This window comes from Larus michahellis, chromosome 7, assembly GCF_964199755.1.
Source record: "Larus michahellis chromosome 7, bLarMic1.1, whole genome shotgun sequence".
Lineage (NCBI taxonomy): Eukaryota > Metazoa > Chordata > Aves > Charadriiformes > Laridae > Larus > Larus michahellis.
The window spans coordinates 49,943,130-49,963,862 of record NC_133902.1 but is presented as its reverse complement, the minus strand read 5'-3'; the positions used below and the strand labels follow the sequence as shown (position 1 = coordinate 49,963,862).

At 43.6% G+C, this 20,733-nt stretch overlaps 1 protein-coding gene across 3 annotated transcripts; it reads left to right on the top strand.

Moving 5' to 3' along the window:
- Nucleotides 1-432: 432 nt before the first annotated feature.
- On the top strand, nucleotides 433-20,409 carry LOC141746155 (protein mono-ADP-ribosyltransferase PARP14-like). Of its 3 annotated transcripts, XM_074594046.1 has the most exons (19): nucleotides 433-651; nucleotides 742-848; nucleotides 938-971; nucleotides 1,865-1,939; nucleotides 2,691-2,888; nucleotides 4,527-4,814; nucleotides 6,691-6,927; nucleotides 7,933-10,178; nucleotides 10,947-11,180; nucleotides 11,443-11,664; nucleotides 12,682-12,772; nucleotides 13,724-13,873; nucleotides 14,371-14,433; nucleotides 15,428-15,595; nucleotides 16,473-16,679; nucleotides 16,925-17,518; nucleotides 18,642-18,787; nucleotides 19,331-19,505; nucleotides 19,727-20,409. In XM_074594046.1, exons 1-19 carry the CDS (start codon nucleotides 465-467, stop codon nucleotides 20,014-20,016), a joined length of 5,712 nt encoding a protein of 1,903 aa, XP_074450147.1. In that variant the 5' UTR covers nucleotides 433-464; the 3' UTR covers nucleotides 20,017-20,409. The 3 variants fall into 3 exon arrangements, with proteins under 3 accessions (XP_074450147.1, XP_074450148.1, XP_074450149.1); XM_074594047.1 differs by lacking the exon at nucleotides 1,865-1,939 and having other exon boundaries at nucleotides 446-651; XM_074594048.1 differs by lacking the exons at nucleotides 433-651; nucleotides 742-848; nucleotides 938-971; nucleotides 1,865-1,939 and adding an exon at nucleotides 2,130-2,390.
- Nucleotides 20,410-20,733: the final 324 nt, after the last annotated feature.

Here is a 20,733-nt window from a genome sequence, read left to right as displayed (position 1 = left end):
ACAGCAAGAAACAGCCACAAATACCGAGGGGACGCCCTGAGCCCTCAGCTGAGGAATGTCTCCGCTGGCTGGCACGATGTCCGAGGAGAATCCTCCTCCCTTGCAACCCTGTGCAGTCGTAGAAGTATTTTCTGAGGGAGAATGATGGAAACGGGCGATTTTACTTCGTGTCACGACTCTTTCTGGAAGCGTGGCGCGGGAAGAGCGAGGTCCGTGACATTCGGTCCTAAGCCTTTGAAGCTCGGGGCATGGAAAAACAGCCGAATTTGTAGAAAAAGGCTTCTCCTACCGCTCTGCGGAAGCTGCGCCGCGGGCCGTGTCCCCTGGGCCGTGTCCCCTGGGCTGGCCCCCGCCGGCGCGACCGGGACCGGGACCGGGGGCGGTCGCGGGGCGGGGCGGGGCTCTCCCCGCCGGGGAAATGAAACCGAAAGCGGCGGGGGTTGACGAGGGCCGGGGCAGCGGCCATGGCGGGGCAGCGGCTGGGTGCCTTCCCGCTGCTGGTGCGGGGCGACTGGGGCGCCGCCGAGCCCTCGCCCGCCCTGAGGAAGAAGCTGCTCTGCTACTTCCAGAGCCAGCGGCGCTCGGGCGGCGGCGAGTGCGAGCTGCGGACGGGGACCGGGGGCCTCCTCGTCTGCTTTGTCCAGCCTGAGGGTGAGCGGCCGGGGCGGGGGAGGTTAATGGCCGGTTTGGGGGGGGTGGTGGCCGCCCCCCCCCCCTCACCGGTGCCTGTCGTGTTGGCAGTGAGGCGGCGGGTGCTGGAGCGGCGGGTCCATGAGGTCGACTGCGGGCCCGGCGGGCGGCTGTCGCTGCTGGTCACCGAGGTGCCCGCGGACGGCGACCCCCCGCAGGTAAGGCGAGAGGGGAGGGCAAGGGAAGGGACGGGGGGGGGGGGCGAGCGGGGCCGTGGGTGACCACTCTCCTCTCGTTCCGCTTCCAGGAGCCGGGACGGGCCGGCGGGGCCGAGGCGCCAGGTAGGGTCTGCGAGGGGCGGGGGGGAGCGCTCGCCACAAGCCCCCGGAGCTGGCCCACCCCGTGGCTCGGAGCCAGCCACCGAGCCCTCTCCTTGTGCCGGCTGGCCTTGAGCTGTCCTTTTTCGTTTTCCGTTCCCCGTGCTCTCTTGCGGTTTTTTTTTTTGTGTGTCTTTGTTTTGTTTTTCTAACGCACACAATTAATTTAATTCGTAAAGAACAGCCCGTAAGCGAGCTCCAAGGCGCGCAGAAAAACTGAACGAACTAACTTTCCATGCGGTTCTTGTTACGGTTCTAGCTGACCTGTTCTCCCCGCGGGCCAGCGTTTGCTAATCATACATAACCCGCTGGTCTCTACGTGCAAATTACTTATTTATGCTAATGAGGGTGGAGCACAGGTGAAGACTGAGGGCATGGGCTAGAAAAACGGTCTGATGTTACTGTTGCCTTTTGTTTTCTAACTTAACTGTGTTCCTTGCTGTGCTAAACTAGCAGGTAGCGATGTCGTGCGGAGTCAGGATACGTCATGACAGATGTGCTCGGTATCTAAAGGCGCTTCCCTCCAGCAGAGGGGTGTCCTCAACAGAGCTCTTGTTCTGGGGCATGGTATTTGTATGAGGGCAGTGCTGTAATGCAGGGGAGAACCTGCTCCCAGTAGCTCACGCAGCACCGCTATGTGCCAGTTTGATTTTTGACGTTATGCCTGAAGCTTTTTTTGAGTTTAAAGGGTGTTTCTGTAACCACATTCAACATACAGTTTGAAGAAAAAAAAAAAGTGAAGTCTGTGATGCTGGCAATGGCACATGAAACTAAATCCAAGCTGTGTTAGCTCCTCAGTCTACCACCTTCTTCTTGAAGTACGCAGTAACTGAGAAAGCATTGTCATTTATCTCTAGTTAATGAACCCCAGGTGTCTCCTCCTACCTATCAGAATAAGGAGGCTCCTGTGCACGCTCAGCAGGAGAAGTCAGGTAAGTGTGCCACTTACTAAGCAAAGACCAGTGTATTTTTGCTTCATTGGTCTTCGTTGACCTTTATGCTGCAATAGTGCCCTGGTCACCTTGTGGTGTTTGTCTAATGTAGTGTAGAAGTCACTATCTCTGCACTAAAATAAAGAAATTGATTTTTTTTTTTTCCCCGCCTTTGTATGAGTCCCTTTAGGAAACTGCCCGCTTCACTGACTGCCTCAGACAGGTCATCTCCTTAGGGAGAATATGCAGTGAATGCTGGCCTTCCTTCTGGGCGAGGCTGTCCCCAGCCAGACCTTCCCAACTGCCACCAGGGCGACCTGTGGTAGAACATCAGTAGGTGTGTACCCCAGGTACAGCTGAGCTCCTGTGGCAGCCAGCATGTGTAGACCCACATGACCCACACAACGGCTGCAGCTGTGAATGGAGAGGGTGCGCAGGCAGAAGAGCAATGGTGGGTGTGTAAAAGAGTTGTCATCACCTTGCCTGGTGATGAATGGAGGCCTTTTCTCCTCACTTGTTGATCCAGCTCACACTAGTGATACCCTCAGCTTGTTTGGGATTTAATGGCTGTTCTGGGGGGAAAAAAAACCCAACCCACTGCCCGAATTACTGTTTATTTGCCTGTTCTCTTCCCTGATCTTATCTGTGATCTGAACAAAAACCTGTGGTGTAAAAGCTTAGAAGATAACGTTCTTGGGTTTTTTTTTCTTAACTTTTGCCTGAGGCATTAGGGTGTGATCTTTCATTTCAGAATCAAGTGAGAAACTGGAAGTGGAAAAAGCAACTTCTAGGAGATCTGCCATACTAGTAACCACTGCCTCTGGGGAGGAAATAGAAGATGAGATTGTGGAAATGTACTTTGAAAATAAAAAGAAGTCTGGTGGGGGGGCCATCGAGTCCTACATCAAAAAGGATCAGCAAATGATCATCACCTTTCAGGACGAGGAAGGTATGGTCATATCTTGAGTCTTATATTACCAAAACTCCCTCTTAAGACTGGCCTTTGCTGGTGCTGGATCTCTTTGCGAGCGTTGCTCCACCAGAGATGCCGTTTTATTCCCAAAGAGTGACAGGATGTAAAAAGAGCAAATGTGCCTGTCTGCCCAGTGCAGGTGTGGGTTTCTGACAGCGTTTATGATAACCCCAGGGGAATAAGTGGTTCTCTAGACCTGTCCCAAATGCTTGGTCAAGGCTCGCAGAGAATTATGCAGGAGAAGTGATGTCAGGAGCACTGCAGAATAAGGAGGCTTTAATCAGAGTTCAGGAGACTGGATAACGCATAGGACAGTATTAACTGCAGATCGTGGGTAAATATTATTGTGTTGTATTTTCTTTCATACTCATTTCCATTGCCAGGGTTTTGGAGATCGGGAGGAAAAGAGGTAGTAAATCTTATTTATTTTTAAGACAGAGAAGTGAATGCTCACCTCGGTGGAGAAAATGACTTTAAAGTAGCCTCAATTTATCTGCATTTTTTTCCTCTAAGCTAAATTGCTGTTGGCTACTTGTTAGTGTGTGAAGGATGTATGCAAAAAGAGGAAACTGTTTATGCAGGAGAAATAGTGAAATATAGTTTAACATAATCAAATGTAGTTAAATATTTGTTAAATACACAAGGTAAGCAGGATGGAAAACCCTCTATTTGCTATTTATCAGATGTTACTAATCCGGAGAACACTTTCTTGTACTTGAGGGCAGTAGAAAGGAGGTAGCACATACCTCAAAAAGTAACTGACTTTTTTTTTTTTCCTTTGGTGGAGACTGGGGACATCTGGATCAGGGAGCAGCTTTTATCCTGACCCTAACTTTTGATGTGGTTTTGCTTTATTTCTCTTTCTTCTGTGGCATGAGAAAATTGACAAGCAGCTGAACATGAGCCAGCAGTGTGCCCAGGTGGCCAAGAAAGCCAGTGCCATCCTGGCTTGTATTAGAAATAGTGTGACCAGCAGAATGAGGGAGGTGATTGTCTCTGGTGAGGCCACCCCTTGAGTATTGTGTCCAGTTCTGGGCACCTCAATACAAGAGAGATATCGAGGTGCTGGAGAGAGTGCAGAGGAGGGCAATGAAGCTGGTGAAGGGCCTGGAGAATTGAAGGAGCTGGGACTGTTTAGTTTGAGGCAGAGGAGGCTGAGGGGAGACCTCATCACTCTCTCCAACTACTTGAAAGGACATTGTAGAGAGGTTGGTGCTGGTCTCTTCTCACAGGCAATTAGCAATAGAACAAGAGGGAATGGGTTCAAGCTGCAGCAGGGTAGGTTTAGGCTGGACATTAAGAAAAAATTCTTCACAGAAAGAGTGGTCAGACCCTGGAATAGGCTGCCCAGGGAGGTGGTGGAGTCACCATCCCTGGATGTGTTTAAGACCCGTTCAGATGTGGTGTTAGGGGATATGGTGTAAGGGAGAACTTTGTAGAGTGGAGATGATGGTTGGACTCGATGATCCCAAGGGTCTTGTCCAACCTAAATGATTCTATGATTCTATGTCTGGCCAGATTTTTAAAGCGGAGTGTAGCTTAACATGTCTCTCTGCTGTGGTGGGAAGGGAAGATCAGAGATCACATCTTTCTATGTTTTTCCTGTGGAACTAGATGCCCAAGAAGTTTTGCAGAGGAAGCACCACTCGGTGAAGAAAATCGATCTGTTTGTGAAGCCGTGGCAAGCAGACACCCCCGAGGAGCCATGCCAAGTGGAGGACTTGCAACGATCCCAGCCTTCTGCCGTAGTTGTGCTTGAAAACGTGCGGGAGACAGTAAAAGACTGCATGTTAATTATGCTGGTAGAGAACATCAGTGGCTTGTCAGAGGATGACGGTGACTTCAGTGTGGAAATGGTACCTGAAATACGTGCTGCTGTAGTTACTTTTACTGGAAATATTGGTAAGAAGGAGTTGGAGATCTTTTTTTTTTTTTTATTAACTACTTGCGTGTGTGCGAGGGAGACTAAGCAGGAAATGAATGTTTTCTGTCATAGGTTTAAAGTTTCATCTGATACTATGTCATTTTAAATGAGGATTTACTCTATTAAAGTTAATGACATACCTTTTATCTGTACGGTGTAGAGGCCAGTGTGAGTCAGAAGAGGGTTGGCTCTGATTTGGATGGTAAAGAGAACAGACGGGACTAAAACCAAACTAAGTTTATACAAACAACATAAAGATGTACTCGGTCTTGGAACAGATCGATGGTAAAGGCTCTCCTTGCCAAGAGGTGTTAGGCGTGTAGTTAAGTTTGTATGGATTTGAGGGAAAATTGAACGAATACATGGAACAGAGCTTTTTAAGGCTATTAAATAGACAAGCATTAGGTTTAGGAAATCTGCTGTACTAGATTGGAGGCTGGGAGAGGATTAGGGAAGCAGCATCTTCTTGCAGCTGTTCTGTAGATCCCTGGTGTGGCTGGAGACAGGATGCTGGGCTGGATGGAGCCTGGGATGCTGGGGCAAGTCTAGCTGTCCTTACGCAGAGCGTCAGCTGTCAGTTATGCGAAGCGTGGAATTAACACCCCATATTTTTCTTGATGCTGCAGGACCAACTAGTTGTTAAGCTACTACATGCCCACTGTGGGTTTTTTAGTGCTTTCTCTTCTGCCTTATTAGTGATTGATGACAAAGGCATCTTCCAGGTGGCGGAGAGGTGTCAGCTCCCGCTTCTCACCAGCGAGAGGTTGGGGGGGAATTCCTGTTTCCTGCCAAGATTTATGTTTCATATTATTAACAAATTCCATCCCCAGCCATGTGCAACAGTAAGTGGTGTGATAAGACCAGGTTCGGCATTGGTGTAAGCCAATGCCGTCGCTGATGCTGTAGAGATAACAGCACTGCAGCTCCAGGAGAACTGAATTAAACTGACAGCAGCAAACTGGTTCCAGGACTCTTTGAGTGCCGCTGTGATTGAGGCCTTTAAGGGACAAGGGGATTTTATGTATGCTTGATTCTGGGTGAGGAGGTGGGACGGGAAAGAAGAGAGAATTCTGCCTGCTGTGTGGAAAAATTGTAAATCTCTTTAGAAGGTAGAACGTGGTGAAAACCACATATATGCCAGTTTGAATCAACTTAGTGGGAATAGTTGTATTACTGGTAATATGTAAGAATAAAGCTGCTCAGAAATCTTAAAACTGTGAAGGGATTAGTCCGTGGTATAACTAAACAAAAGAAGCTTTTAGTCTCTGAGAGGGTGTAGGGTTTTCTGCTTTACAAGTCAGAAATTATTTGCCTCTTGTATCGTGGTCCACTCCCAAATCTTTGGAAATCTAGGAAATAAGTAGATCCTTTAAAAACTTAATCGTGTGTTTGGCTGACAGACGTAAAAGTGACTTGACTATCTTTTACTGTGATGATGGCAGGGGGGGAAAATAGCCAAAAATATCATAAGTATCATAAAACTGAAAGAATCCAAATTTGAACTGTTGACTTGTGCCTGATTAGCTGTGTATAAAGCCATAGCCCCAAAATGAACCTGATCTTGTTTTCTTTTGGAGTTAGAGACCCAATGCTACTCCATAGGAAAACTAGTGATAAATTCTGGCCATGGTAGTTGTAGTTGACAATTGTGATCAACCACGTGGTCAATACTAGGTGACAGATCCTGAATATGTGGAAAGAAGTAGCTTTGTGGGCACTCCTGAGTTGATGCGTGCTCTGTAGTTCAGTGCTTTGGTCAGTGCACACAGCAACAGTCTGCTAACATCATAGTAGAAAAGCAAGCTACTAGTTTGATCTTGAATTTTTTTTTTTTGTTCTCCCTTCTCTTCCTAGCTGCAGGGGAATTCGCTAAAAAGCTTAACCAAAACCACAGAGCAAAGCAACAAAATATTACTGCACGGTGCCTTGAGCTAACAAGAAGCGTTAGGGCTGAAAATATACCACCGAACACAGCCAGTGACTATATAACTGTCTACTTTGAAAACAAGAAGAATGGAGGCGCGCAAGTGGTGGATGTTCAGCAGCTGCCTGATGAAGATGCAGCTATCATTACATTCGGTGATCATAAAGGTAATGCAGAGATATGAAGCCTTTATTTCTCTGAGATCCTTTCCTTTACAGATCAAAAAGTGGATTTTCTAGAGAAATGCCTACTTTGCCCTCATCAAACAGCAGAGCTGGCACTTTGTCAGCAGATCTGTGCTAACTGGAGTGCAAGCTTCAGTTATGGACCAGGTGGGCATGAGGCATAGAATTTTTCCCTTTTTATGCACAGTCTTTCACCCACAGGATCACAAAATGGTAGGGGTTGGAAGGGACCTTCAGAAGTCGTCTAGTACAACGCCCCCTGCCAAAGCAGGTTCACCTGGAGCAGGTTGGACAGGATCCTTACAGAGTTGAGGTTACAGTTTGAGGTCTGTAGAGAAAGCACAGCCCCATGCATGTAGTGCAGGAAACATCTCCCCTCCGTCCACCTTTGCCACCAGCTGCCTTGTGGCAATGTGTGCCGTCTGGCTCCTCTGAGGACAATTTCTTGGATGGCTTTTTGGCCGGAGAGCAGGTGCTGTGTCTCATCCAGCCAGTGACAGAAACATGAACATCTGTGGAAGGCAGAGGACAAGGGGGAAGCTGGAGGCGTTGCAGTGGAGGGGAGAGCTGAAGGGAAGTTCAAGAAAATAAATGCTCTTTGGGGGGCAAATAGAGGAGCTGTGATTTGATAGTGCTGAGTAACAGCCCAGGCAACTGCTGAGTTGGGCACTTCAAATATAGCATATAACAGAAGTAGGGGCAGAGACAGTGCTATACGTACCTCCTCCTGGAGGTGGTCAGTGTTGGTTCTTAACTGTCTCTCTCTAACTTAGTTTTTGGCATTTAAAACCAGTAACTCTTCAATAATTTGGAATTATTTCTATCTGGGAAGGGGGGAAAATGAATGTAAAACTATTCTTAGACATAACAAACATAATGCAGTAGAAAATAAAGTTTAAAACAAAAACCGAAACAACCACCCAACCAAAAGATCTTTGGTTTTAAGTGCTAGCATTGATTGTTTGGGGTTTTGTTTGTTCGTTTCAGATGTAACCAAGATCTTGGCAAAGCAGCATTCGCTCAACAAAATGCCAATCTCTGTCTATCCTTACTACATCTCGCTGGGAATAGCTCTATATGGAAAGGAAGGGCCACAAGTAAAGCAGCCAGATCCAATTACGGTGCCTCTGGATCCGTATATCTGGTACTACTTGCAGAGAAATAATAGTTTAACTAAGGCAATAACTTGTGAAATGGCAAAGTGTAATTGTGTGCTAACATGGCCTGAACCCAAGTGTAAAAACCCAGAAGTTACTTTGCATCCTTCAGCTGCTTTGTCTGAGCAGAAGAGATTAGTATTTCGATTGATCAAGACATGGAATGGAAATGTTTCCGTGGCATTTGCAAATAGTATATCGAAGTACAAAACAATTAAATGTCAAGTAAGCGCAGAGGTGTGGGAAGCCATTAGAAACGGCTTTACCCACGATGAAGTTACGATTATCCCATATATTTCCAAGAATTTACTTGTTCTAGTAGGTGAAGAAGAAGTTGTGAAGAATGTTGAACAAGAACTGAAGCTTCTGATAGAAGAGGCCACCAGAAAAATTGAAAGAGAAAAGCAAAAAACTGAAGAAGTGGTGCTAATGGGCCCAGGGGAATATGCAATTTTACAGAGTACTGGTCTTGAAGAAAAAATTTGTACAGAGTTCCCAGCCCTGCAGATAACTTATGATCATTTTCAGAAGGTAATTAACCTATGTGGAATGCCTGAGGAAGTTTATAAAGTAAAAGGGGAAATATTAGATAATGTACGCAACATGGCAAAGAAAACAGTTAATGTCCACCCCTATATTTTCAAGTTTTTAGAGCAAATTGATAATGAAACTCTGTCACAGAGCCTGTTTATGTCAAAACAAATTAGTGCCTTTTATGAGCTTGGCACAGAAGCTGTCATCTTGAAAGGGAGCACTCCTCAAGATCTCCTAAAAGCAGAAGAAGAAATAAAGAAGGAACTGGACTACAAAAGCATTGCTTTGGAGGATGAGTCAGTCCTCCAGAAGAAGGAATGGAGTACGCTCACGAAGCGAAACTGCACTAATGAAGATGTAACAGTCATTCATGCAAAGTCTCAGGTCATCATTACTGGTTGTTCTCAAGCAGTAGCAAAAGCCTTTGAGGAACTTTCCAACTTTATAGATGAAAACACAGAAGTAGAAAAGGTCATTGGAGGAAAGCCCATGGCAGTCATCATGTTTTTTGAGAAAGAGAAGAACAATGTTTGGGGTGGCTTACAGAATAAAGGTGTGAAAGTTGACTTTAGCACACAGAAGAAATGTAGAGTTATATCCTTGAGTGGGCCAAGAAGAGAAGTGCTGAAGGGAGCCACCTTAGTTGAGCAAATTCTATCCGGCCTGCATTATAAGCGTGTGGTAATTAGAGAGCCAGGAGCCAAGTCATATTTCAAAGAGCGAGAACACTTTTTTGCCGCCACTGCGAAACAGGACTTTAAGTGTCTAGTCAGGCTGGAAGAGCAGTCAGAAGAAGAGCTAGAAGAACAGCAAGAACATAGTAATATAGGCAAGCCCTATGGGCAGGTGACCATAGGTGGAGTGGTAATAGCTGTTTATAGAGCTGACTTGTGCACTTATCCTGTTGATGTTGTGGTAAGCGCGTCTAATGAAGACTTAAAACACATCGGTGGCCTTGCGGAAGCACTGTTCAAAGCGGCTGGTCCAGAGCTGCAACAGGAGTGTGATGAGCTGGTGAGGAGGAACGGGCGTTTGCAGCCTGGGTGCGCAGTTATTCTCGGCGCTGGGAAACTCCCCTGCAAGAATGTCATTCACGCCGTTGGGCCCAGGTGGAGGAAGGATGACCCAGAAAAGTGCGTGTTCTTGTTAAGAAAGACAGTGAAGAAGAGTCTACAACTAGCTGAAACATACAATCATCGTTCCATAGCTCTGCCTGCTATAAGTGGAGGGATTTTTGGCTTTCCAGTGGAACTGTGTACGTATTCGATTGTATCCTCCATCAAGGAGACCTTGGAAGAATCCATGGGGGCCAGCAGCTTGAAGGAGGTTCACCTTGTGGATATTGCACAAAACAACGTTCAGGCTTTCTGCAAGGCACTGGCAGAAGTGTTTCCAGATTCCTACGGGTCACTGCATCAGACCAGTACAGTTCCTCAGCCTAGGAAAAGAAAAATTACTGAAAATAGCAAGAGCTTCCCATTGGTAACAACTGTGGAAGGCCTTGACATCATACTGAGAAAAGGAAGCATTGAAGATGCTACGGTAAGTGTTTTAAATTACTTGCTTTCAAAAATCAGTGTGTGTTTTTGTTAAAAAACAAACAAACAAAAAAAGCCAAAGGAGAAATGACCAGCCTTAGACCATCATCTTTAATTAGCAATGTAACGTGTTTGATATGTTACTGAAAATAGTGGCTGTCAAATCCTTTCAGGAGTGGATGCCTCCCATAGCTTGTGCATGCAGCTCCTCCAGTTGGCCAGGGCAGAACACACATTAAAACATGTATCAAGGTCCTTCCTGAGGAATTTAGTGCATGACACAATGTTCGCAGCCCTTTGTATTTCTCTCCCTTATAAGTTACTGCTTGTCTTGCTTCTTTCTCCTTAGCTTTCCTCCAGTCTTGTCTGTTTTCAGCATCTCCTTTTTCTCTAGACTAGCCACACGCAGGAGGTCCTGCTTACCTCAGCAAACACAGATTTTTCCAGTCTGTGAGGCTCTCTTGGAGAGTGAACTTGCATAAACACTTTTCAAATGGAGGCAGAACAAGTAGGACAAGGATGCAGAATTTTAACTTTCTCCCATTGAATTGAAATGAATTTCACTCTTAACACAGCTTTTGTGTTGCTTCGGGCAGGCTCATGGCATTAGAATTGAGCATAACTTCTGGTTTATTCCAAAACTTGTTCCGTCTCAGATTGCTGTCCCAAAAACTTACTTTGTTAAATCAGCAGGCAGGCTGTATTTGATGAATCGGTGCAAAATTTAAATTTGATACTTAAAATCTAGAGTTCTTGCTTGTGTGTTTTTCAGACAGATGTTGTTGTCATCAGTGTTACCAGAGATCTCCAGCTTGATAAAGGGCTGCTCTCGAAAGCTTTGCTGGACAAGGCAGGGCTAATGCTTCAGATGGGCTTGAAAGAAGAAGGCCAAGGAAAAATACCTGCGGAAGGATCTGTGTTGAAAACAAAAGGTTACAATCTGGGTTGCAGTGTTGTGCTTCATGCTGTCGTACCTGCATGGTCCGAGAAACAAGCATCTACAAAGGTATAAGGGTTTTTATTTGCCTGAACTCTAATTTGACTGGGCTTCATAGTGGCTTTAATGCAACTTCTCCTTTGAGATGAGGGATGGTTTCGTAGGTGACGAGAGGTGATGTGTGGCGAATCCCTTGTTGACGAATATAACTGCATGCATCACAAGGAATATTGTATTTTAATACCAAGAGATAGCTAAAAGGGAAAGTGCTACATTGCACATAGTGCAAAAAATTATTTTGAGTAATTGAAAAAATAATTTTGCTTTGCAGGTCTTGGGCTACATCATCACAAAATGCCTGCAGATTGCTGAGGAACTGTCTTTAAAGTCAATTACTTTCCCAGCGATTGGGACAGGGAATTTAGGATTCCCAAGGTCTGTTGTTGCTAAATTACTGTTTGACAAAGTGTTTGAATTCAGTAATAAAAACGGAGTAAGTTCTCTTGAGGAAGTTCACATTCTGTTGCACCCGAAAGACACAGCAAATATTCAGGTGAGTTACTATGTTTTTCTGTCTCTATTACATGCTGGTTTATTTGGGTCCCTCTCGTGATACTTGGCTATCTTGTGATCTCCAAAGAATCCACAGGGTGCTTGTTCTTATCCTAAAGAAGTTTGCCGACAGTCTCTGTTGTCTGTACTGAAAGTTCTCTTTTTGGTTCTACCCCTCATGGTCACCTGCCTGTCCTGTACAGCTCTGCGCCCTTCCTGTCCTTTTCTGTTCCCTCGCAATAATACAGACAAAAGTGTAATTACTCTTTATCTCACGATGTCACCTAATTCTTCAGAATGTAGGACTTGCCTACAGATAAATTTGCTGCAGCTCCTGCATAGATGTCTTCAGTCTTGGAAAAAGGAGTGCTTTCAACGGAATGCTAATGTGTGGGGTTTTTTTTTTATGAAGAATAATTATGCTAGAATTGCTGTGCTGGTAAAATTCTAAATTAGAAAACGTATCAGTATTCCACATTCCCCTTTCTTCAGTACCATATTAGCACAAATTTTCTATATCCACGCTCAAGTTGCTCATTTCACACATGAATCTCTCAAAAGAGGAGCAGTCACGCTGTGAATTAATGTTCAAAGAAGTGTTCCTGCATCTGTTGACTCTTGCTATTTTGTGCAGTAGCTAATATGTTTTGAAGGGCCAAAAATGAAGGCTACTGCACCAAAGCCTGAGCTGTTGTGCTTCAAGAGGGGTGGTGTTAGCTGCAAGACTTGAGTTGGAGCGTAAACTACCCCCTCAGTGTAAGGATGCCATCTGTTAATGTGTCCCTCTGGAATGTAACTGGGGCTTTGACTTGGTTATTCATCAGGTCTGTCTGTTGCCAGCTTTGCTTTCTGAGAACAACAGTGTGTCAGGACGTGCCATCACCATTATGGCAGATGGTATGACATAACTTGCGTTAAGCTCTTTCTAAATGTGTTTTAGCTTCGTTTTTCAAACCTTTATTTCTACTGTGTAATCTAAAGACTTCTACGGGGGTTGATTTGTAATTTCCTTCTCTAGGAATTTTCAGATGAACTCAAAAGCAGATGTGGAACTACTGTAGATGTTAAAGTGCAAAAGAGTTCTCCAAATAAGGCTAGCGAAGACACAGGTAAGCCTGTTTCACAGAAGTTGTGTGCCTAGTGGATTTTTTTATTATTATTCTTTTAAATATTCCAGGGAATGCATTCCTTATGGATGTTTAGATATTTGTTTGGTGAGCATGTCATTCCCAAAGTCCAACAGTCGGAGTGGCTGCTGTAAAGGCAGCACATGGTGTTTTCAGGCTGAGTGTCTATAACATCTGCAACAGAAAAATGATGTACCTGTGATTTATTATCTGCATAGCGCCCCTACAAATCAGGACAGCAGAAAGTATCATGTGCCGAGAGCACAACTAGGGCTTTTCCTTCTATTGCTGCAGTACTTGATTAGGTTGTGAACGGGTTGGTGTCTTCCTGTGTCCTGGGAAGGCAGGATATAAGTTCCTGGTTATATGTCTTAAAGTGGCCTCTTTGGAATAACTCTTAAACTTTTGACATGTTCAGATGAATAGCAAAACCAAGCTGAAATATCTTTGGTGTTATCCAGCCTAATGGAACTGCAGAGTGTAGAAAATAAGTTACATGTTGAAAACTTTAATCAAGTTTTTATAAATAGCGCATAGGTAAGAAGTTCCTGCTGGGCAGCAGAGAACCTGCCTGAAAACTCGGTGAGACAGAGAGGCAAGGGAATGAGACTTGAAAAGTTTGCTGCTCTCTTACTTTGGAGTTTCACAAATGCATATGTAATAAAATGTCAGAAAGTAGCGTCTGTATACCAGATGTGCGGCAAAACAGGTTTTTTTTCTGCTATCTTGGCATGAATAGCAATGGTGGGAATAGGGGAAGGTTGATTAGAGACTCCCGCGAGAAGGAATTATTTTCCTTGTGGAAGGTAGTCTCCTCATGGGCTGAGTCTGGAGGCAAACTGTGGTCTCCCTAGGTGTTGTACCCATGAACAAGTCCCTTATCTCCTACCTCATTGCTGCCTTCTGCTCAGGGTCTGTATTTCTCTCCTGCAGCTCTCCCTGGTGCCTCTGCAGCCTCAGCACAGGATGTATGTGAAATGACGATTGGCTCCATTGTGTTCTGGGTGGCAGAAGGCGATATTACCAAGGAAGAGGCAGATGTCATTGTAAACATAACAAACCAAACCTTCAGCCTTAAAGCAGGTATTTTAGTTGGTATTAGGTGTGAAAATAGTACATGTGGTTGGAAGGGCTGGATAAGGAGTGTAGAAGTATTCTTTTCAATGTTTCAAACCCTTTTTGTTTCACAGTGTAGTTTCCGTTTTGCTTCTTAGGGTACAAAGTTTTAATTAGGAAGTGTCTGAAACTTTCTTTTTCTTGTTAGTCTATGTTACAGGATAGCATGCTTAAGACTCTTCTTAAAAAAACTAATCATTTTTTAAGTTGTTTTTTTTTATAGAACATCTCTTGGACTAGAGAAGACAAACCTCAATGAGGTTTTGACCTTGGTGAAACTTGTTAGATACTTTAGACATCACTTCAAATTGACAAGCATAAGCCTAAAATTTAGGCAACAGCGCTTTTCAACCATAACCTTTGCTGTTAGCAGGATTGAAATATTTTAGATATTATGTGAGTTCTGCCTCCGGTGTGACTTTAATGGCATTAACAGTGGATTCGTATGCCTCCTCTCATTTAAGGTGTCTCCAAAGCCATTCTGAACGGTGCTGGAAAAGCAGTTGAAGATGAATGTGCTCAACGAGGTATGGTACGACGTTTCCGTCCCCCTTTCTGAAGCTGTTCATGCATGGCGCAGAATCTGCTGAAATACTTTCTCGATGCCTGCTGTAGATCTGTCTGCATTATGCACTGTGTTATATCAGCTAGTTTTTAATCAGTTAATGTGATATTTGTAAAACATCTAATGAGAGGAGGAAAAGAAATATCTTCAAGAAGAGAGGGCTTCTAAGCATATCTAAAGAACTAAATTATTCATTATTGCATCTTCTTATTCCAGTAAAGCTTTTGATGGTAAAATCAAATCAAACAGAGCCATGAGCAAGGGATGATGTTTGCAGAAATGTATGCTACTTTGTCATTACAGAGTGAGGAAAATACATGTTTGCTGTTGGCTGAACTAGCAACCCACTACGACATCCTCTATGGGACCAGGAGGGAAAACTAGTGAAGTTGTGTTCCTGCCTCGGAAGAGGCATTTATTTGTAGACCAAATTCAGCTAGTGAACAGCAAATACAAGGAATGGGGAGTAGGGATGGACAAGTATGTGGCTTAAAACCCCACCAAATAAGGGAAGTGGGAAAGAGGCTGGTGTGGAGGTCAGCTTGGAAGACCAACTAAAGGAAAAGGACTATGTGGAGGAGATAAGAGGTAAACCTCTGTTGCGCAGGCCAAGAGAGTAATTCAGGCTAGGCACCTGAGGGTGGATGGCATGCTTGTGTGTGCGTGAAGACAGAGCGTAGTACTAGTCTGCATGAAGTTCTTTGAGTCTGCAGAGCAAACTTGACAAATAAAGGCCCACAAAACTTATTTGCCAAATGAGGCAAATATTTTACAAACATAAAATGAACGCTTGTGCCTTGAAACTGAAAATAGAGAGAAGGGGGTTGCACAATTTGTGGAAGGAGACTTGAAGCTTATCCTGGGGTATATTTGTCACCATTTACCTCCTAATGAGGATTAGGACACATCTGTATTGTGGATCATTGTTGATTATGTTCTCCTACTTATTGTTTCAGCCTCACAGCAGAATAAGAGCTATATCATCACCCAAGCAGGAAAGCTGCCGTGCAAAAATATAATTCATTGTGTTGCCCAAGATGATATCAAGATGCTCGTCACCGAAGTGCTTAAGGAGTGTGCCTTCCAGCAGTACACCTCTGTCATCTTCCCAGCAATTGGAACAGGTCTGCATCTCCCTTTTGAAATGTGCATGTGATTCTGCTGATCTCGGGGCTCAAGCGATGAGTTTGATCTATCTGGAGGGTTTATTCTTTGGTGAAAACATATTCAGAAACTGCAGACCTTAAAACTGTTATTAGAAGCTTATGAAGACCTAGAAAGCTTCACTCCTTGCAGTCAGCTAGCGTGTAAAGAGTAGGAGCGCTCTAGACCTGATGCCGCCTTGCTAACAGGGATTTGAAGGTATGTCTGTACTTCCTGGACAGCCGTAAATATTTGTCACAACAGCCTGATACATGTGGGCAGCTCACTAGAGAATATCTAGGGAGCTGCTACTCCATTGCTGAAATGGGTAAATGATGCAACTCTGGCTAGCAGCTGCACAAGTAGGGTTGATACAGATGGAATGTCAACCTGTCAAACAGGCCAGGTTGTCCCTTTTTTCTTCTCTTGTTATTTTCAGTTTGATCAGTAGAAATCCCTAGAGCCCGGGAATCCAGAACTGGGTCCCACGCATGCAGGGACCTCTTGCACAAATAAAACTAGGCTTGTTTTTTCAGTAAAGAGTTGGCTATTGTGCCATTGAGTGCCAGGCCTGTGGCCTATTAGCTAACCAAGCCGTATAATATACTTCATAACCTGATCAGTCACCATGTCAACAAAAGTAAACGTCTGTTTTTCCCTTGCTGGAAAGGTGGTCTCAAACCGCCTTTTCCTGATAAATAAAAACCTTTCTTGATTGCCAGCCTGAAGTTATTGCCAACTTGTTTGTGATCTCAGTGCTTGTAGGTATGTTCATAACTCTTCTTTTAAAGATCTTTTAACCATTTATAACAGTTGTTAACACTTTGAAGGCAAAAACATTTATAAATTTTTTTTCAGGTCAGGCAGGCCGTGATCCAGCTGTAGTGGCTGACAACATGATAGATGCAGTAACTGACTTTGCAAGGAGTAACTCTGCTCCATCTGTGAAAACTGTTAAAGTTGTCATCTTTCAGCCACATCTGCTGAGTGTGTTCCATAAAAGCATGCAGAAAAGGGAAAACCCTGCTAAAACAGCATCCAAGTCATTGATTTCCAAGTTAACGTGTAAGTAGATGTCGCTTAAATACATACCCCATCCCTGGAGGTGTTCAAGGCCAGGCTGGATGGGACTTTGAGCAGCCTGGTCTAGTGGGAGGTGTCCCTGCCCAGGGCAGGGGGTTGGAACTAGATGAGCTTTAAGGTCCCTTCCAACCCAAACCATTCTATGAGATACATGTTATAGATCAATCTGTTTAGCACCAGCTGACAGTGGTTAATATTAACTACAACATTTGTGTATTTCAATGTAGCATTCTGGAGCTCTGAGAAACCTTCCCCAAAGGTAAAAACCAAAGCGACTTTGGAGAAGAAAATTGATCTGGCTGTTGTGCAGATTTGTGGTGAAAACAAAAAGAAAGTGGAAGAAGCTGAAAACTGGTTGAAAAGTGCAATTTTAAAGGAACAGTTTCAAAGAGAAATCACAGACGAGTTTATCTCTCATTTCGGTGAAGCGGAGAGCGAGGAACTGCGTGACCTACAAAAGAAATTAAAAATTGCTCTTCATTTGGGTAGTAACTGTGTTCGAATTTCAGGTGTTGAGAAAGATGTCTGGATTGCTTATTCAAATGTCCAGGAAATGATCCACAGGGTAAAAGCTGCTAAACAGGAAGAGATCAGGGCAGAACTCTTTCAAAACCTCATTGAGTGGAAATATCTTGGAAAGGACTCCTATGTGCCCTTCGACAGCCTCACAAATATGCGCTTGGAAAGTGCTTTCATGGGGAAGCAGAAAAGTGTTTCGGTCGTCATTGATAAGAAAAAATACAGTGTGAATATAAATGATAAATATGCTGTGGATGACCAAGGAAACCGTACACCCATTGTACGTGTTGATAAATCTGAAGGTAAGTAAAAGCATCCTGACAGACTGACGTTCCCATGTTAAAACCAGGTTCACCCAGCCTACTAAGAGTAAGAAATGGTAAAAATATGCAAAATATTGTTAGGTGGTTTGCGCAGGTCCATTTCTGGAGAATGTAGAAAGAAACTGAATTGGGAAATGAAAATAAAAGAATCCTGCAATTATTTAAAATATTTGGAAAAGTAGATAATGTGTTCTGAGGTTCTTTACAAGCTTACTAGCAGTAATGAGATGTTTGTAGCAGTTGTCATTCTAGATCTCAGCTAATTTCTGTTCTTGCGATGTACCCTCTTCTGGTCCCTTACAATAGAAAGAGCTCCCATTTTCTTACTTGTCCATTAGGACTTTTCCCAGTGTATTATTTTTCTTTGTCCTGCTGTGACTCAGTTTTGCAGGGGCACATTTTATATCTTAATGAGGACAACTTTTGTGTCCACTTAACGCTTGAAAGTGGAAGTGGACAGGTTTAAGTAACTGTGCAGCTCCCAGTATCTTAGTAATGCCTCCTGAACGTACTTCCAGATTTTTATCTTTCGTTCTCTTACCAAAAAATGCCACTTCTAGTTGAGGGAACCTATAATGCTGGATGTCTGTAGCATGTGGATCACCGTTACTGTTTGACAATACAGCCTAGATACTAGGCCTCATGTGAAATAAGGGAAGAAAGGGAATACTTGGGCATTTCAGATAGAGAGGATATTCTTGAACTCTTTAATTTAAAGCCTTCTTGTTCAAATGCTTTGCTCCTAGCCTCCTAGTTGATGAGAACTAGCTACTCGGTAAATTTGCATTTGCCCCATGTCCTTGAAAACTTGATTTGCAGGGAAGGCTACTGGTAACAGATGTTGCAAAGGATCCCTTTTCAGCTATGAAGAACAGATTTGCCTACCAATTCGGGCACATCAATTTCCAGTGCAGTGGCAAACTGGAAACTACAACGTCCTAATCCTCCGGTAAAAGACCCGTAGAATGCTCTTAGCTGACAAAGACCAGTAGGCACTAGTGATGAGCTAGGTGTATGGGCTTTTAGAAGGCTTTGTGGCAGGGCATGTTTCACTTTAAGCGGAGGATTTGGGTAAATATGATAGATTATGTTTCTTCTGCAGATCAAGAGTCAACAGTGCCCCCTGCAACGTGGGATGATATGCAAAACCAGCGACTCAAGATAGTGGAACTAAAGCCAGAAACAAGAGAATATAGAGATGTGCAGGAAAGGTTTATGAAGACCTGTCAGTCATTGAAAATTGAAAAGGTAAAAGCATGTCATTGTTTCTGAGCATAAATACTGTAATAATAAGTAATGAAGAATGCTAATAACAATGGAAAAATAAATTCCACTGGGATTTCTGAAGTTGGACTAGTCTTTATAGCTGTCCACAACTTTAATCATCAGTTTAATGTTGCTGTTGAGGTATTTGGAATGACTTTTAAGCAGTTGCTTCTTCGGCATCCAGGGAGACTGCTCACTCTTTAAATTGTTTTTGTTATAGTAGGGCACAGCATTTGCTCGCTTAAGCCATGTGTGCTTTGCAGGTTGGCATGTTATCTATGCCCCAGAAACCTGTGAAACTGTCTTATATTGTTTCCCATGGAGTGTTTCTGTTGTGTTTTGGGCTGGGTTCTGCTGTCTGTCATGCCAAAGTTTGGAGTGATTTGATGAACTTAGTTCATAACCTGCTGTACATCCATTGGAGCTAGGAGGAGAATCTTGGAAGCAGATTGAATGGTTGATACACTATTGTTTTCATAACACAAGCTAAAGAAAATTGATGTGTCTTATTTTCAAACTTTGCAGATTGAGAGAGTACAGAACCAATTTCTTTGGAAGACCTACCAAATAAAAAAGCATGAAATGGATAACAAAAATGGCAACACAAATAATGAGAGGCTTTTGTTTCATGGGACAAGTAAGGAGTCGATAACCCTAATTAACAACCATGGCTTTAACCGGAGCTATGCTGGAATGCACGGTAACGTGAATTTCAAAACAACTCTTGTTTTTCTGAATAGGGCTAGGACTGATTTGCCATGCCATCTCTATAGTCCTGCCTTGTATGCAAAATTTGTTGTGTTAAATCTCCCTATTACAAATAAAAAGCAAACTTGTCAAGAGAGTCACAGGTTTTGAAGGTGGCAGACAAGCAATTGCTGCTACTGAAACACTCACAAACGCTTGTTTTTCTGACTACAGCTGCAGCCTTTGGAAATGGAACGTACTTTGCTGTTAACGCCAGCTATTCTGCCAGCGACACCTACTCTCAACCAGATATGAATGGGAAGAAGTACATGTACTTGGCTCGAGTCCTTGTTGGAGAATATTCTCAGGGGACAAAAGGATCAATTACTCCAGCACCAAAAAATACTAGTAACTCTATAGATCTGTTTGATAGTTCAACTGATAATGTGAAGAATCCATCCATGTTCATCATATTTAATGATATTCAAGCTTACCCAGAATACCTTATCACTTTCACTAAATAAGCATTTTGATTGCAGCCAAGATTGCATGTCTTTCAGCCTTTGTGTAACAAAATACACAGAACAATAAATATTTTTATCTAATTAAAAGCCTCTTTATATTTAAGCAATCTCTGGCAATGCTTGCTTACACTTGGAGTAGGTGAGCAGGTTTAACAGTTGAACTCAATATTCTACTGAAAACCGACGTTGGATTACAGATCAAGTCTTTTATATACTGTATTGGCCTTTCCACCTAGCCTTATGGACATCCTGCTTGCCTAAGGATTGGAAGGGATCTTCTTGCAGCCACTGCCCTCTTGATGTTGCATTTCTGATGGCTTCTTACACTCTGTAAGTGATAGTCTGCATCAAGATTTACAATACGGTGGTTTTCAATAAACAAATTTTAGTTAATGGCTTGTGTTTGTCTAAACCTCCTCCAAGGTTTAACATTGGTTGAAAACCAATGACCTTCAAAGAACTTGACATCTCAAATATGGATTTGCTTGGTTTTAATAGAATAACTCTCCCTGGCATGTTAATAAGAGGGTCTACAGCAGGTCATAGACGTTGCATGAGTTACTTATATATTGCCTAAGAGAGCTAGGAAAGGTGTTTCTGTTGTCATATACCAGCTGCAGTAACCTTCTTGTGCTCCTAATGCAAAATGAATAAAGAAAAGCATAGAGGAGTTTGGGGGGGTTGCTGAGGCTTAAATAGGTTATCTCAAAGGGGTGA

What these genes read in the sequence shown, in the direction of transcription:
- LOC141746155 (XM_074594046.1), top strand. Translation starts at nt 465, where the DNA reads ATGGCGGGGCAGCGGCTGGGTGCCTTCCCGCTGCTGGTGCGGGGCGAC. An exon ending in GAAGCATTGAAGATGCTACG is followed by an intron (nt 10,179 to 10,946) that starts GTAAGTGTTTTA and finishes TGTGTTTTTCAG; the next exon opens with ACAGATGTTGTTGTCATCAG. An exon ending in ACGTGTTGATAAATCTGAAG is followed by an intron (nt 17,519 to 18,641) that starts GTAAGTAAAAGC and finishes TTTCTTCTGCAG; the next exon opens with ATCAAGAGTCAACAGTGCCC.